Source organism: Oncorhynchus tshawytscha, linkage group LG03 (assembly GCF_018296145.1).
Source record: "Oncorhynchus tshawytscha isolate Ot180627B linkage group LG03, Otsh_v2.0, whole genome shotgun sequence".
NCBI lineage: Eukaryota > Metazoa > Chordata > Actinopteri > Salmoniformes > Salmonidae > Oncorhynchus > Oncorhynchus tshawytscha.
In genome coordinates this window covers 62095757-62111407 of record NC_056431.1, presented here as the reverse complement: position 1 = coordinate 62111407, position 15651 = coordinate 62095757, and the positions used below count along the sequence as shown (strand labels likewise).

At 46.6% G+C, this 15651-nt stretch overlaps 1 protein-coding gene across 1 annotated transcript in view; it reads right to left on the bottom strand.

The window, feature by feature from the left end:
• Positions 1-15651, bottom strand: part of LOC112233729 (immunoglobulin superfamily member 3-like) — a 169116-nt gene that overhangs the window by 30135 nt on the left and 123330 nt on the right. Inside the window, exons 5-6 of the mRNA XM_042319803.1 lie at positions 14073-14480; positions 9770-10201 (exon numbers count right to left, since the gene is read on the bottom strand). Of these exons, the coding sequence (XP_042175737.1) occupies positions 9770-10201; positions 14073-14480 (840 nt within the window). The remainder of the gene's footprint in view (positions 1-9769; positions 10202-14072; positions 14481-15651) is intronic.

Here is a 15651-nt window from a genome sequence, read left to right as displayed (position 1 = left end):
GTGAGAACAAGAGAAAAGCAGCACAGGGTGAAGAGAGGAGTGAGAACAGGAGAGAGAAGCAGCACAGGGTGAAGAGAGAGAGTGAGAACAGGAGAGAGAAGCAGCACAGGGTGAAGAGAGAGAAGTGAGAACAGGAGAGAGAAGCAGCACAGGGTGAAGAGAGAGAAGTGAGAACAGGAGAGAGAAGCAGCACACGGTGAAGAGAGAGAAGTGAGAACAGGAGAGAGAAGCAGCACAGGGTGAAGAGAGAGAAGTGAGAACAGGAGAGAGAAGCAGCACAGGGTGAAGAGAGAGGAGTAAGAACAGGAGAGATAAGCAGCACAGGGTGAAGAGAGAGAAGTGAGAACAGGAGAGAGAAGCAGCACAGGGTGAAGAGAGAGAAGTGAGAACAGGAGAGAGAAGCAGCACAGGGTGAAGAGAGAGAAGTGAGAACAGGAGAGAGAAGTAGCAAAGAGAAAAGAAAGGAAGCAAGAAGGAGCATGGGGAAATAGTGGATGAAGGGAAGCTAAATAAATAAATAATAATAAAAATGAAAAAACGGGGAGAGAGTTCTCCTGGGAGGATTTGGGACCAGTGGGGGGCTCTTGAGTCTCCACTCAGGGAGGCTTAACATTTTAAACCCAGCCCGCTCCTCCGTTAGCATTAGTCTAGCCACAGGCTGAGTCCCAGAGGGATGTAGGGGGTCAAAAGCTCAGACGCACTCTCATCCCCCAGGACGGCTCACCAGCTGGGCCACTCCTCCCTGCTGCTCAGCCCTGGCCCGGAGCACCATCTCTGGGGAGAGGTCTGAGCGGTTTCCCTTCGGGAAGGGATGAGGGATGGGGCTATCCCCTGGCTGTGGAGTGGCTGCTACTCTGTTCCTCTGCTATAATGGGGAGCTTATTTCTACGCTAATGATGTCGATGTATCTCTGATCCTTTTGTGTCGAAGGGAGATTTACCCCCCCCCACCAACCCCCTTGAACCCCCCCTGATGTCATTACGATTGGGGTAATTAAGGGGATCTGCACACACCCAACGGCAGCATCACACACAAAAACACGTACTTATGTGAACACACACATCCGGCTGCCTTTCTCCTCTGCCTCCTGCTTGCTGTCTCAGAGATGGATCACTGGACTCTGCCTGGCCTAACGGGAAAGGGAGAGTTGAGGGAGGGAGGGAAGGAGGGGGGGGGGGAGGGAGGGAGGGGCGAGGGAAGGTGAGGGAAGAGGCGAGGAGGGTCATGGCAAGAGAACTCTGGGTAGTGTTTAATGACCCACCAGAAGCAGGCAGGGAAATGGGAGAATAAAGTCATACCAGGCAGGCCTGCATGCGTGTGTGTGCGTCCTTGCATGTGTACACGCTGCGTATGTGTGTATGTGCCCACAAGTGTGAGTGTGTACACAAATGTTTGTAAAGGGAAAGGGAGTCTGCCAGTAAACATAAATGATGTCCATTAAACCAGTGGTGGACTGTGGTCGTAGATATTGTTGAGAGAAGCCAGTGCTGACTGCAGACACCCCCCCCCCTCCCTCGAGCTATCTCTATGTACAGTGGGGAGAACAAGTATTTGATACACTGGCGATTTTGCAGGTTTTCCTACTTACAAAGCATGTAGAGGTCTGTAATTTATATCATAGGTACACTTCAACTGTGAGAGACGGAATCTAAAACAAAAATCCAGAAAATCACATTGTATGACTTTTAAGTAATTCATTTGCATTTTATTGCATGACATAAGTATTTGATCACCTACCAACCAGTAAGAATTCCGACTCTCACAGACCTGTTAGTTTTTCTTTAAGAAGCCCTCCTGTTCTCCACTCAGTACCTGTATTAACTGCACCTGTTTGAACTCGTTACCTGTATAAAAGACACCTGTCCACACACTCAATCAAACAGACTCCAACCTCTCCACAATAGCCAAGACCAGAGAGCTGTGTAAAGACATTAGGGATAAAATTGTAGACCTGCACAAGGCTGGGATGGGCTACAGGACAATAGGCAAGCAGCTTGGTGAGAAGGCAACAACTGTTGGCGCAATTATTAGAAAATGGAAGAAGTTCAAGATGATGGTCAATCAGCCTCGGTCTGGGGCTCCATGCAAGATCTCACCTCGTGGGGCATCAATGATCATGAGGAAGGTGGGGGATCAGCCCAGAACTACACGGCAGGACCTGGACAATGACCTGAAGAGAGCTGGGACCACAGTCTCAAAGAAAAATCCTGCAGCGCATGCAAGGTCCCCCTGCTCAAGCCAGCGCATGTCTAGGCCCGTCTGAAGTTTGCCAATGACCATCTGGATGATCCAGAGGAGGAATGGGAGAAGGTCATGTGGTCTGATGAGACAAAAATATAGCTTTTTGGTCTAAACTCCACCCGCCGTGTTTGGAGGAAGAAGAATGATGAGTACAACCCCAAGAACACCATCCCAACCGTGAAGCATGGAGATGGAAACATCATTCTTTGGGGATGCTTTTCTGCAAAGGGGACAGGACGACTGCATCGTATTGAGGGGAGGATGGATGGGGCCATGTATCTGGAGATCTTGGCCAACAACCTCCTTCCCTCAGTAAGAGCATTGGAGATGGGTCTTCCGGCATGACAACGACCCGAAACACACAGCCAGGGCAACTAAGGAGTGGATCCGTAAGAAGCATCTCAAGGTCCTGGAGTGGCCTAGCCAGTCGCCAGAACTAAACCCAATAGAAAATCTTTGGAGGGAGCTGAAAGTTCGTATTGCCCAGCGACAGCCCCGAAACCTGAAGGATCTGGAGAAGGTCTGTATGGAGGAGTGGGCCAAAATCCCTGCTGCAGTGTGTGCAAACCTGGTCAAGAACTACAGGAAACGTATGATCTCTGTAATTGCAAAGGTTTCTGTACCAAATATTAAGTTCTGCTTTTCTGATGTATCAAATACTTATGTCATCCAATAAAATGCAAATTAATTACTTAAATCATACAATGTGATTTTCTGGATTTTTGTTTTAGATTCCGTCTCTCCCAGTTGAAGTGTACATATGATACAAATTACAGACCTCTTCATGCTTTGTAAGTAGGAAAACCTGCAAAATCGGCAGTGTATCAAATACTTGTTCTCCCCACTGTATAAGAAAAAAAGCACATTTTTTTGTCCATTAAAATAACATGAAATTGATCAGAAATACAGTGTAGACATTGTTAATGTTTTAAATGACTATTGTAGCTGGAAACAGCAGATTTGTTTAATGGAATATCTACATAGGCGTACAGAGGCCCATTATCAGCAACCATCACTCCTGTGTTCCAATGACACATTGTGTTAGCTAATCCAAGTTTATAATTTTAAAAGACTAATTGATCATTAGAAAACACTTTTGCAATTATGTTAGCACAGCTGAAACCTGTTATTCTGATTAATGAAGCAATAAAACTGACCTTATTTAGACTAGTTGAGTATCTGGAGCATCAGCATTTGTGGGTTCGATTACAAGCACAAAATTACTCTTGGATGCTGGCCTTCTAGGCAGAGTTGCAAAGAAAATGCCATTTCTCAGATTGGCTAATAAAAAGAAAAGATTAAGATGGGCAAAAGAACACAGACACTGGACAGAGGAACTCTGCCTAGAAGGCCAGCATCCTGGGGTCGCCTCTTCACTGTTGGTGTTGAGACTGATGTTTTGCGGGTACTGTGTGTGTGTGTGTGTGTGTGTGTGTGTGTGTGTGTGTGTGTGTGTGTGTGTGTGTGTGTGTGTGAGAGAGAGAGACAGAGAGAGAGAGGTAGTGAGAATATAGGAGAGCAGTATAGTGTAGGGCAGTGCTAAAGTACCATCACGGCAGTCAAGCTGCATCCCACACACTACTGCTCCTTGTATTAGACACTGATTTACATGAGGAGCACCCGTGTTGCAATTCCCCTGAGTTACAACTTCAATTACAGCTGCAACACACACACACACAAACACAAACACGTGCACAAACACAGTCAGATTAAGGAGCATAGCTAGAGATGGAGGCAGACAGAGTAACCCTACACAGAGGTGAGGGATGGATACAGAGGAAAGGACAAGGAGATAAAGAAAATACAATTAGGACTGCAGATTTGGAGAAGACAGAGGTGTCTGTGTGTGTGGGGGGGGGGGTAGAGATTGTGTTTCAGTGTCAGGAGCAGTGGGAGTGTGTGTGGTGGTGCAGTCTGTGAAGAAGGCACAGAGAGATCAGAACTTCTCAGAAAAATGCTCTTAATTTATCACCTACTGTGTGTGTGTCTGTGTGTGTGCGCGCAAGAGAGAGAGAGTGTGCGTGTGCGTGCACACGTGTGTTTGTGTGTGTTTATAATATATATGAGAGAGAGACAGACCAGATAAAGATAGGAGAATGGAAGAGGAAGGAAAGAGCAGGAGGCAACACTAACCCTTTTCAGACACAGCTTTATATACATCACATCAGCTACTAAGACCAGGTCTTCCTTAAATACTGTATGTCTGCATCCCAAATGTCTGCAAAAGGCTCCTTCTTCCCAATAAAGTGGCCTTCTTTTGACTCTAGTGCAGTGCACTACTTTTGATCAGGGATCTGGTCAAGTAATGACCAGCACACTGTACTGTATGTAAACTAGTTCCAGTAATGACCAGCATACTGTACTGTATGTAAACTAGTTCCAGTAATGACCAGCATACTGTACTGTATGTAAACTAGTTCCAGTAATGACCAGCATACTGTACTGTATGTAAACTAGTTCCAGTAATGACCAGCATACTGTTATGTATGTAAACTAGTTCCAGTAATGACCAGCACACTGTACTGTATGTAAACTAGTTCCAGTAATGACCAGCATACTGTACTGTATGTAAACTAGTTCCAGTAATGACCAGCATACTGTACTGTATGTAAACTAGTTCCAGTAATGACCAGCATACTGTACTGTATGTAAACTAGTTCCAGTAATGACCAGCATACTGTACTGTATGTAAACTAGTTCCAGTAATGACCAGCATACTGTATGTAAACTGTTCCAGTAATGACCAGCATACTGTACTGTATGTAAACTAGTTCCAGTAATGACCAGCATACTGTACTGTAAACTAGTTCCAAATGACCAGCATAGTTCCAGTAATGACCAGCATACTGTACTGTATGTAAACTAGTTCCAGTAATGACCAGCATACTGTACTGTATGTAAACTAGTTCCAGTAATGACCAGCATACTGTACTGTATGTAAACTAGTTCCAGTAATGACCAGCATACTGTACTGTATGTAAACTAGTTCCAGTAATGACCAGCATACTGTACTGTATGTAAACTAGTTCCAGTAATGACCAGCATACTGTACTGTATGTAAACTAGTTCCAGTAATGACCAGCATACTGTACTGTATGTAAACTAGTTCCAGTAATGACCAGCATACTGTACTGTATGTAAACTAGTTCAGTAATGACCAGCATACTGTACTGTATGTAAACTAGTTCCAGTAATGACCAGCATACTGTACTGTATGTAAACTAGTTCCAGTAATGACCAGCATACTGTACTGTATGTAAACTAGTTCCAGTAATGACCAGCATAGTTCCAGTAATGACCAGCATACTGTACTGTATGTAAACTAGTTCCAGTAATGACCAGCATACTGTACTGTATGTAAACTAGTTCCAGTAATGACCAGCATACTGTACTGTATGTAAACTAGTTCCAGTAATGACCAGCATACTGTACTGTATGTAAACTAGTTCCAGTAATGACCAGCATACTGTACTGTATGTAAACTAGTTCCAGTAATGACCAGCATACTGTACTGTATGTAAACTAGTTCCAGTAATGACCAGCATACTGTACTGTATGTAAACTAGTTCCAGTAATGACCAGCATACTGTACTGTATGTAAACTAGTTCCAGTAATGACCAGCATACTGTACTGTATGTAAATTAGTTCCAGTAATGACCTGCATACTGTACTGTATGTAAATTAGTTCCAGTAATGACCTGCATACTGTACCATATGCAGGCTAGAGTGGAGGTGTGGACACCGCAGATCTCTCTCTCTCTACAGTAAGTAGGACATCTCCCTCTCCCTCGATCATCTCCCTTCCTATTCCAGCACAGCCCAGGAACCAGAGAACGTTAATATCACGTTCCTCAAACCACGCAGACAGACACACACACGGTGCTCTCGTTCACACACACGCACTGATGAGAAAATCTATTCAATTCCCCTAACCGTCATTAATCTGAGCCCCGGCTCCATTACAGAGACTCAGCATAATGAGATGGTGTGTGTGTGTGTGTGTGTGTGTGTGTGTGTGTGTGTGTGGTGGGGGAGAGTTATGAGGAGCTGGTATTAGATTGTGTAGTGCTATGACTGAAGCGTCCCTGCTGATGTGCAGGACAATGTGTTTGTATTACATTTTACAGAGACAAAAAGAAAACGCATCTAATATTCCTTCTGTCATTGTGTGCCGTGTGCCGTGAGCCCTGTGTGTGTGTCTGTGTGCGTATGTCTGTCTGTGTGAATGCTAATAAAGAAGTGTGTTCCGATATAAGATAATTACACTCTTGCACAGGGACAGAATCCAGGAGTGTGTGTCTGATGGAAATCTCCTGCATGCAGGGGCTAATCTGAGTTAAAGTGTTCAAGGCATCGGAGCTCCCAGAGAAAGAACAAGAGAGAACAGACTCTGCCTCCTCGTGCAGCAGCAAAGCTCTTCATGTTCCAGGAGAAGAAGACCAGAGCACACCAGCCACAGGGGCTGAGGTTGGGGTTCTGCAGGGAGATGGTTTGGAGCTGAGAATGGTGCTGGGTTATGCCGGTCCAAAGCCCTGGAGCCGCACATATTCCAGAGGCACCGTCCCATCACAGGGAGGGAGCTGCAAACTGTATGTATGAATGCAGAGTATGTATATGAGTAGCATTATGCAGACTCATATGCAGATGGAGATGCACACACACACGGTAATGGTGAGGAAGCTCATTCATATTGAGCAGGCCAGTGGGTCGGTATACAGGCACATCTGGAAGCATGATTTAAACTTTCTTAATAATGTATTAGGTCAGATGCTGTGTGATGCTCTCACATGTCATTACCCCAGCTCTCCTGTTCCGCTCGTTTCTGCTTCTTTGAGAAAGTGGAAATGGCAAATGCCAGCCACTCATTTAGCCAGGAGTGGTTAACATTTAGGAAAACAGAGAGGGGAAAACAGGGACGGCCTACATTCTGACAGATGAATCACAGCTCTAAACGGAGCCCTGTGACGTGTAAGTGTGTCTATGTGTGTCCATTTGTCTGTGCGTGTCAGGACTAGTTAAGGAGGAAAACAGGATTTGACTGAAACAATAGAAATAAAGGATGGAATATGGAGGAGCCAATAGGGGAGCTGGATTAGTCCACCTCACAGCCAATTAAACACTCCCGTTAAACACTCCCCATCGTAACTGATCACTTCGCCATGGTAACTCATGACATTGTCAAGGTAAATGATCATATCATCACGGTAACTGATAGCTTTACCAAGGTAAATGATCATATCATCACGGTAACTGATAGCTTTACCAAGGTAAATGACCATATCATCACGGTAACTGATAGCTTTACCAAGGTAAATGATCATATCATCACGGTAACTGATAGCTTTACCAAGGTAAATGATCATATCATCACGGTAACTGATAGCTTTACCAAGGTAAATGATCATATCATCACGGTAACTGATAGCTTTGCCAAGGTAAATGATCACGTCATCATGGAGTTGGTGCAGAGCTAGAGAAGATAGCTCCATGGTTTTCTCTATTGTACTGTACAGCACTCAAAATGTGTGTGTGTGTGTGTGTGTGTGTGTGTGTGTGTGTGTGTGTGTGTGTGTGTCTGTGTGTGCGTGTGTGTCGTTGGTTCCCTTCACTAGCGGTAAACAAAGTAAAGTGCACATCAGGGAAACTAAACAAGCGTTCAGGATGATAAGTCGATTGCCAAATCACTCCTGAATGGTCTGGTGAGTGTTTCTTCAGCTGGAGTGGCTGAGGCCAGAGAGCCAGCCAGCCAGTTGAGCAGAACACTGTCTGTGTCCCTGTGCTGCTGTGTGTGTGAGTGAAAGTGTGTGAGAGAGTGAGCCAGTCTATTAGTGGTAGATAGTAGTGGTAGAACCCCACACAGCCAGTCTCAGTGATAGTAGTGGTAGAACCCCACACAGCCAGTCTCAGTGATAGTAGTGGTAGAACCCCACACAGCCAGTCTCAGTGATAGTAGTGGTAGAACCCCACACAGCCAGTCTCAGTGATAGTAGTGGTAGAACCCCACACAGCCAGTCTCAGTGATAGTAGTGATGGAACCCCACACAGCCAATCTCAGTGGTAGAACCCCACACCACGGCCAGTCTCAGTGATAGTAAAGTGATGGAACCCCACACAGCCAGTCTCAGTGATAGTAAAGTGATGGAACCCCACACAGCCAGTCTCAGTGATAGTAAAGTGATGGAACCCCACACAGCCAGTCTCAGTGATAGTAAAGTGATGGAACCCCACACAGCCAGTCTCAGTGATAGTAAAGTGATGGAACCCCACACAGCCAGTCTCAGTGATAGTAAAGTGATGGAACCCCACACAGCCAGTCTCAGTGACAGTAAAGTGATGGAACCCCACACAGTCAGTCTCAGTGACAGTAAAGTGATGGAACCCCACACAGCCAGTCTCAGTGATAGTAAAGTGATGGAACCCCACACAGCCAGTCTCAGTGATAGTAAAGTGATGGAACCCCACACAGTCAGTCTCAGTGATAGTAAAGTGATGGAACCCCACACAGCCAGTCTCAGTGATAGTAGTGGTAGAACCCCACACAGCCAGTCTCAGTGATAATAAAGTGATGGAACCCCACATAGCCAGTCTCAGTGATAGTAAAGTGATGGAACCCCACACAGCCAGTCTCAGTGATAGTAGTGGTAGAACCCCACACAGCCAGTCTCAGTGATAGTAAAGTGATGGAACCCCACACAGTCAGTTTCAGTGATAGTAAAGTGATGGAACCCCACACAGCCAGTCTCAGTGATAGTAAAGTGATGGAACCCCACACAGCCAGTCTCAGCCAGCCAGGCTTCACAGGCAGCATGAAAGAAACACCCTAGGTCCACGGTGAAAGTGTGTGTGTGTGTGTGTGTGTGTGTGTGTGTGTGTGTGTGTGTGTGTGTGTGTGTGTGTGTGTGTGTGTGTGTGTGTGTGTGTGTGTGTGTGTGTGTGTGTGTAAAGGCCTATTATTGCAACAGTGTGTGAGGCCACTGGGGGTATAGTTAGTGAATTGTTGATGAGGGAAAGAGTTCAAGAACATAGCTCTATGTCTTCCATCTCTTTTGTTCTATCTCAGTCCCCACCCATTTTCTTTGTCTCTCTAATCACTCTCTCTAGTGGGGGATATTAACGATCCATCGTTACTCTACTCTGCTCCATTAGGAGGTTCCGCCCTAGCCCAGTGCTACGCTACACACACAGTCTGTAAACCAGAGAGTGAGAGCAATTAGAGCAGAGACAGAGCGAGAGAGAGATTCTAATGCCCATATATCCTAGGCAACACAGACCTAATGGGCAGAACAAACACTGCTCATACAGGACACACTCCTCAAACTGAACACGGCTCAGCCAGAACACAGCAGGGCAGGGAGGCAGCGAGGAAAACCCCCTGTTGCAGCATATGTTCACCTCTAAACATTGCCTGACCTCAGGCCTACCGCAGTCATTCTCTGTGTTTCTCCCTGTTTTGTGTGTTAATTGATGCCCAGAAGGTTAGAAGTGTGTTTGTTTGGCCACATGGCTCCAGGTGTGTGTGTGTCCCACCTGGCTGTAACACGCTGATCCCCAGCAGGTTGGACGTCCTGTTGGCCACTTTGCTCCAGGTGTTGTCGTAGTTCCTCCTCCACAGGAGGGCAGAGCACTGATACGTCCCCGCCTCCTTGCGCCCAGCGCGCGTCACAGATAATCTGAAGTTGGTGTTGGAATGGGAACGGTCCACGGTGGTGCGGGTGCCCAGGCCCAGCAGCTGCTCGCCCCACTGCAGCGTGCCCTCGCGGGTAAACGTCACCAGGTCTCGGAACATGCCTGCTGTGCCAACCTCCCCAGAAGAGCCCGAACTGGCGGGCATGAAGCGCCAGGTGACAGAGGCAGGCACACGAGGGTTATGGCGGGGCTTCACCAGGCACTGGAGGTCAAACGAGTCGCCAAATGTCACGCTGGGCGTCCGCGACGACGCCGAGACCATAAAGGAGGATTCTGGGAAAACAGGAAGAAATGCATTACTGTTGGGGAGTAAGGGTAAATCCAAACTGACCCCTAGCTGCTATTTTTTTAATTTAACCTTTATTTAACTAGGCAAGTCAGTTAATAACAAATTCTTATTTATAAAAGACTGCCTATCCCGTGAAAACCCAGACGACGCTGGGCCAATTGTGCCCCGCCCTATGGGACTCCCAATCACAGCCAGATGTGATGCAGCCTGGATTCGAACCAGGTACTGCAGTGATGCCTCTTGCACCAATATGCAACGTCTTAGACCACTGTCCCTCTCGGGAGTCCCTATCCTATTCCCTAACTCCTATTCTTTAACTGCTATTCACTAAGCACTTTACTATTTTTTTTAAAACAAAAAAACATTTTAGTCATTTAAAACAGCAATTGGGTTAAGTGCCTTACTCAAGGGCACATTGACAGATAATTCACCTAGTCGGTTCTGGGATTTGAACAAGGAACCTTTCGGTTACTGGCCCAATGCGCTTAACCGCTAGGCTACCTGCCACCCACTTGATGTACACGTGTAAGGATTGGAGAGGTAAGCAGTGTGGCAGGCCAGGCAGCATAACAGAGGCCATGGTGGTGACAGACTGTGATGGAGAAACCCTCTACTTTAATACACGGACAAAGGGGGAGTGAAGGAGAAGGGATTGCAAGACTGATTGCATTCAGGGAGAGTTGAGTAACTTGCCTTTGATCAACAAGTTAGCCGTTAGAATCCATTCACTGTCCTCTGAAACACAACATTATGGAGAGGTTGTATAAATGTGTGTTTGTAGAAGATGTACTGCATTTATAGGGTTAATGCTAACACACAGATCCCCCCCTCTCTCACGGTGGGCACAGGTCAGTGGGTGGGTGAAGGATTCACCTGCTGAGATTAACACTGACAACACTTACCCAGGGTGCACAGGGGCATAGTTCCAGAGCCTGTGATGACAGAGCAGAGATCGATTTCTCATGACTCCCCGGGGCGGCCACAGACAGCCATTTGCCCAGCAAAGGGAGTGTGTGTACGTGTGTAAGAGCAGAGCTGAAAACCATTGGTGATGCACCACCAGGAAAGGCTCCAGGGAGAGATTTTCTCTAAGAGATGATGTTCGATCTGCTTGCTTCTCTAGTCAATCCAAACTTTCCTCATTAAGATAACAACAGTCACCCTGGTTCAGATAATAGGGTCAACATACACCTACACCACACCACTTAGAGAGAAGAGAAAGAGGTGGGAGAGGTTCCCCGGTACTTCGGTCCACCATCAGGTATCCTGCTGTAATATCCTTCATTCCAAATGTCTACAAAAGAAAATACGCTAGACGAGGTGGGATCTTTTTGTGTCTGTAAAATGAATTATGCAAGAAATGTCAGTGGAAATGCTTATGTACAAATATTGATATAATAACCATCATATCGAAGTAAACTTGGAGTCACACGATGACATGTTGTGTGGTCCTCCCACTACGACTTCCAGTTTACCAGGCTACAGATGAAATCAGCTCCCTGTCAACACTCAGAGCACACTATCACTAATCCCCACAGGGCAGACAGCCACAGTAGAAGAAGACGCATTGTGATAAAGGGGAATGGAAGGCCAGGTGGAGGATCATCTTGAAGACACATGTACACGCTAGGGATGGGGATGATTATTTGAATATTTGAAGATCTGAACAGATATTAGTATTCGATTACTTGGGACAGTATTTATTTTTGAGAAGAGTGCAGCCCATAAAAAAGACATACAGGTAGCCTACACACGTTTCACACATGTAGCTTGTTGTTATTGTCGGTCAATTAAAACGGCACCACAGTCAGAGGCTCCATGTCTAGCAAGTGAAGTGGTAGATTTCTGGAATAAAAATTACGGAATTAAGTTAGTTAAATGCGAAGGAGTAGGCTACAATGATCAATCAACAGGTAGGCTGTTGTTTCATATGAATGGAGTTGATTTAGACGTAGAGTGCAGCAGAATAGCGTCAATTAGCCTTGCTACATTAGATAGCTAGCTGGCTAGCTGAGCTGGCTGTATGTTTTACTTAACCTTTATTTAACATTCATTTAACTAGGCAAGTCAGTTAGGAACAAATGATTATTTACAAAGACGGCCAACCAAAAGGCCTCCTGCGGGGAAGGGGGCTGGGATTAAAAATAAAAATATATTCAATAAAAATATAGGACAAAACACATCTACTGTAGCTTTTTTACAACAATGCAGTCAAAAAGGGCACTACCTGATGGTATGATAGATAACCTATGGCAGCAACAAGTCTCTCTAACAAGCGAGTCGGTTTGGCTACTTTCTCCCTCCCCATCTCCCTCTCTGCCACACACATCTCACCCATCACCCCGACTCTCTCGAACAAGGGGCCAGGGTTCCAGTCTAGAAGCACAGTTTCGACTGCTCCTATAGTTTTGCTTCGGTACTGCAGTTTAACTGACACCCGGCCCAGAAAAAAAATATTTCCATAGACGGCCACAGAGAAGTCAGATTAGAAAATTCCTAATAAGACACTTTAGTCATCACTTTTGTGGACAAAACATCCATTGAATTCTTCAAATTATTGTCGATGAGGCCGTTTTTCCCCCCATTTTTCCCATCACTCATCACTTAACATTTCATTTCCAATGTCAGCCATGTTTTTGGATGACGTTGTTGCTGCTCACTCGAGCACAAATGATGTTGGTCTGTATAAACCGGAAACAATCCGGATATAGACGGTCCATGAATCGGCATATGTGACTGCGAGTAGATAACCTTAAAAACAATGGTCAGACATCTTGGACACAGTTTCCAGCTCTTATTATACCTCAGTGCTCGAGCTGCGAAAGCAAGTCTCCATTGAAGTTTTTAAAAAGATATGTTTTTCTGTAAAAACACATATATTTCGACTATCCAGATATCATGATATTATAAGAATACTGAAATTATTTAAAATGCAAATCCCTAGTACACACAAACAGGCATGAGCGCACAGACACACAAATGAAAATAAACGTGTCGGAACGATAACAAACCCCAAGATCTACATAATCTACATAATTCATCAGTTGCTAAAACACAACAAATGACCAGTTAAAAAGCTGACATGTTGTCTCTCCCTCTACGGCACCACAAAGTTCTGCTGCAGGGACTAATCCCTTTGCTGTGTGTGTGCTGAGCCCTTGGCTCCCCAGTGCCTCAGTCAGTGCTTCGCTCCAGTGCGCTCAGTCAGCCTGTACCAGGGATGTTCAGCTTAACTCAGCACTGACAGAGAAAAGCCTGCCCACTGCTAAACACATTTACAACTGCATTTACATTATAATCATTCTGGCTAATCTGTGTGTACGCAAGTAGTGGAATGTGTGTCTCAAGTCAAGATTGTGTGTTTGGTGTCCATTGAGCATAATATCATAAAAAAGTAAAACTACATTTGAAATCAGCATGTGTGCGTGTATGTGTTGTAGTGGCACATACCCCTTGGGGGGATATTCATACCTACATGAATAAAGGTTGTTTTCCAGGCCCTAAATGAGCTAGTCATCACAATCTCTTACAGCATAAACTGTTCTCTGTGTGTTCCTGACATCCCTCTGCACACGCTTACCAATTGTCTACACACTGATGGCCTGACGTGTGTGTGTGTGTGTGTGTACTCGTTCCAGGGAAAAGCTAAAGAATTTTCTTCACAGCTATGCTTGTGTGTATGAGGGTATGTTCGCCTGTTGCAAAAGCTTACAACTTTTCATGACAAAATTACCTTGACGTGTGTGTGTGTGTACTCTGTGTGAGGGTCCCTTGCGTAATGTTGTGACAGTGATGGTGTGTGTGGGTATATGTGTTTGTATCTTCCTGAGTCACGACGCCATGCTACACACTCACCCACGGTCTTAACAGTGATCGCCTTAGTAGCTGACTTCTCCCCTATCTTCTCCCAACTCTGCTCGGACTCTGTCCCGGCCTCCACCCACTCTGTGGCCGTGCACCGGAACAGCCCTTCGTCCCCAGGCAGGGCGTTGTAGAGGGACAGGGTATAAATGTCCTCCTGTACCCTCTCCACACGGATCTCCCCGTAGCTGGAACGCTCACGGTACCCAGGGCCTGGTCGGACAGTCCCGTCGCGGTCTACAGAGGCCAGATTCTGGGGAGGGGTGGAGCCCTGCTTCTCACTCCACTGCCAGGCCACAGAGAGAGGACCTGCGGTGGAGTGGATGGAGCAGGTCAGCTGGACCACGTCCCCCTCCTGGACCTCCGACGAGTTACTGGACAAAGACACTGTGACGTTACTCTCTGGTGGAGGGAGAGAGGAGTGGGTGAAGAGAGAGATAATTCGGAGGGAGGGAGGGAGGGAGGGAGGGAGGGAGGGAGGGAGGGAGGGAGGGAAAGAATAGAGAGAGGGAGGGAGGGAGGAGAGTGGAGGAATAGGGAGAGGGAGTGAGAGAGGGAGGGGGAGAGTGGAGGAATAGGGAGAGGGAGGAGAGTGGAAGAATAGGGAGTGAGAATGAGAGAGTGAGGGGGTGAGTGTAGGAATAGGGATAGGAAGTGAGAGAGAAAAAATAAACAAATCAGTCAAAATTGATCCAAACCTCAGAAATAAAATGTTGAATAAAAAAAATGAAATAATAGACCCAGGCCTCTTATTTTGTAAAATTCATAGAAGACACAGGCACAGTGATGCTGAAACACTGGTGGTTAACCCAATAAAATACTGGGAGCTTGCTGGTGGTTTACCCAATAGAATACTGGGAGCTTGCTGGTGGTTAATCCAATAGAATACTGGGAGCTTGCTGGTGGTTAACCCAATTAATTACTGGGAGCTTGTACACTCTGATCTGTTTCACCTGTCTTTGTGATTGTCTCCACCCCCCTCCAGGTGTCGCCCATCTTCCCCATTATCCCCTGTGTATTTATTCCTGTGTTCTCTGTTTGTCTGTTCCTAGTTTGTCTTGTTTGTTCAAGTCAACCAGTGTTTTGTGTCTCTCTTTTCTCACCCTCCTGGTTATGACCCTTGCCTGTCCTGACTCCGAGACCGCCTGCCTGACCTGCCTGACCCTGCTTGCCGACCTATACCTTTGCCCCCTCTGGATTACTGACCTCTGCCTGCTGCCCGGTATGGATGCCCCACCTCTGGTTTACTGACCCCTGCCTGCCGCCCGGTGTGGATGCCCCACCTCTGGTTTACTGACCCCTGCCTGCCGCCCGGTGTGGATGCCCAACCTCTGGTTTACTGACCCCTGCCTGCCGCCCGGTGTGGATGCCCCACCTCTGGTTTACTGACCCCTGCCTGCCGCCCGGTGTGGATGCCCCACCTCTGGTTTACTGACCCCTGCCTGCCGCCCGGTGTGGGTGCCCCGCCTCTGGTTTACTGACCCTTGCCTGCCGCCCAGGGGGATGCCCCACCTCTGGTTTACTGACCCCTGCCTGCCGCCCGGTGTGGATGCCCCACCTCTGGTTTACTGAC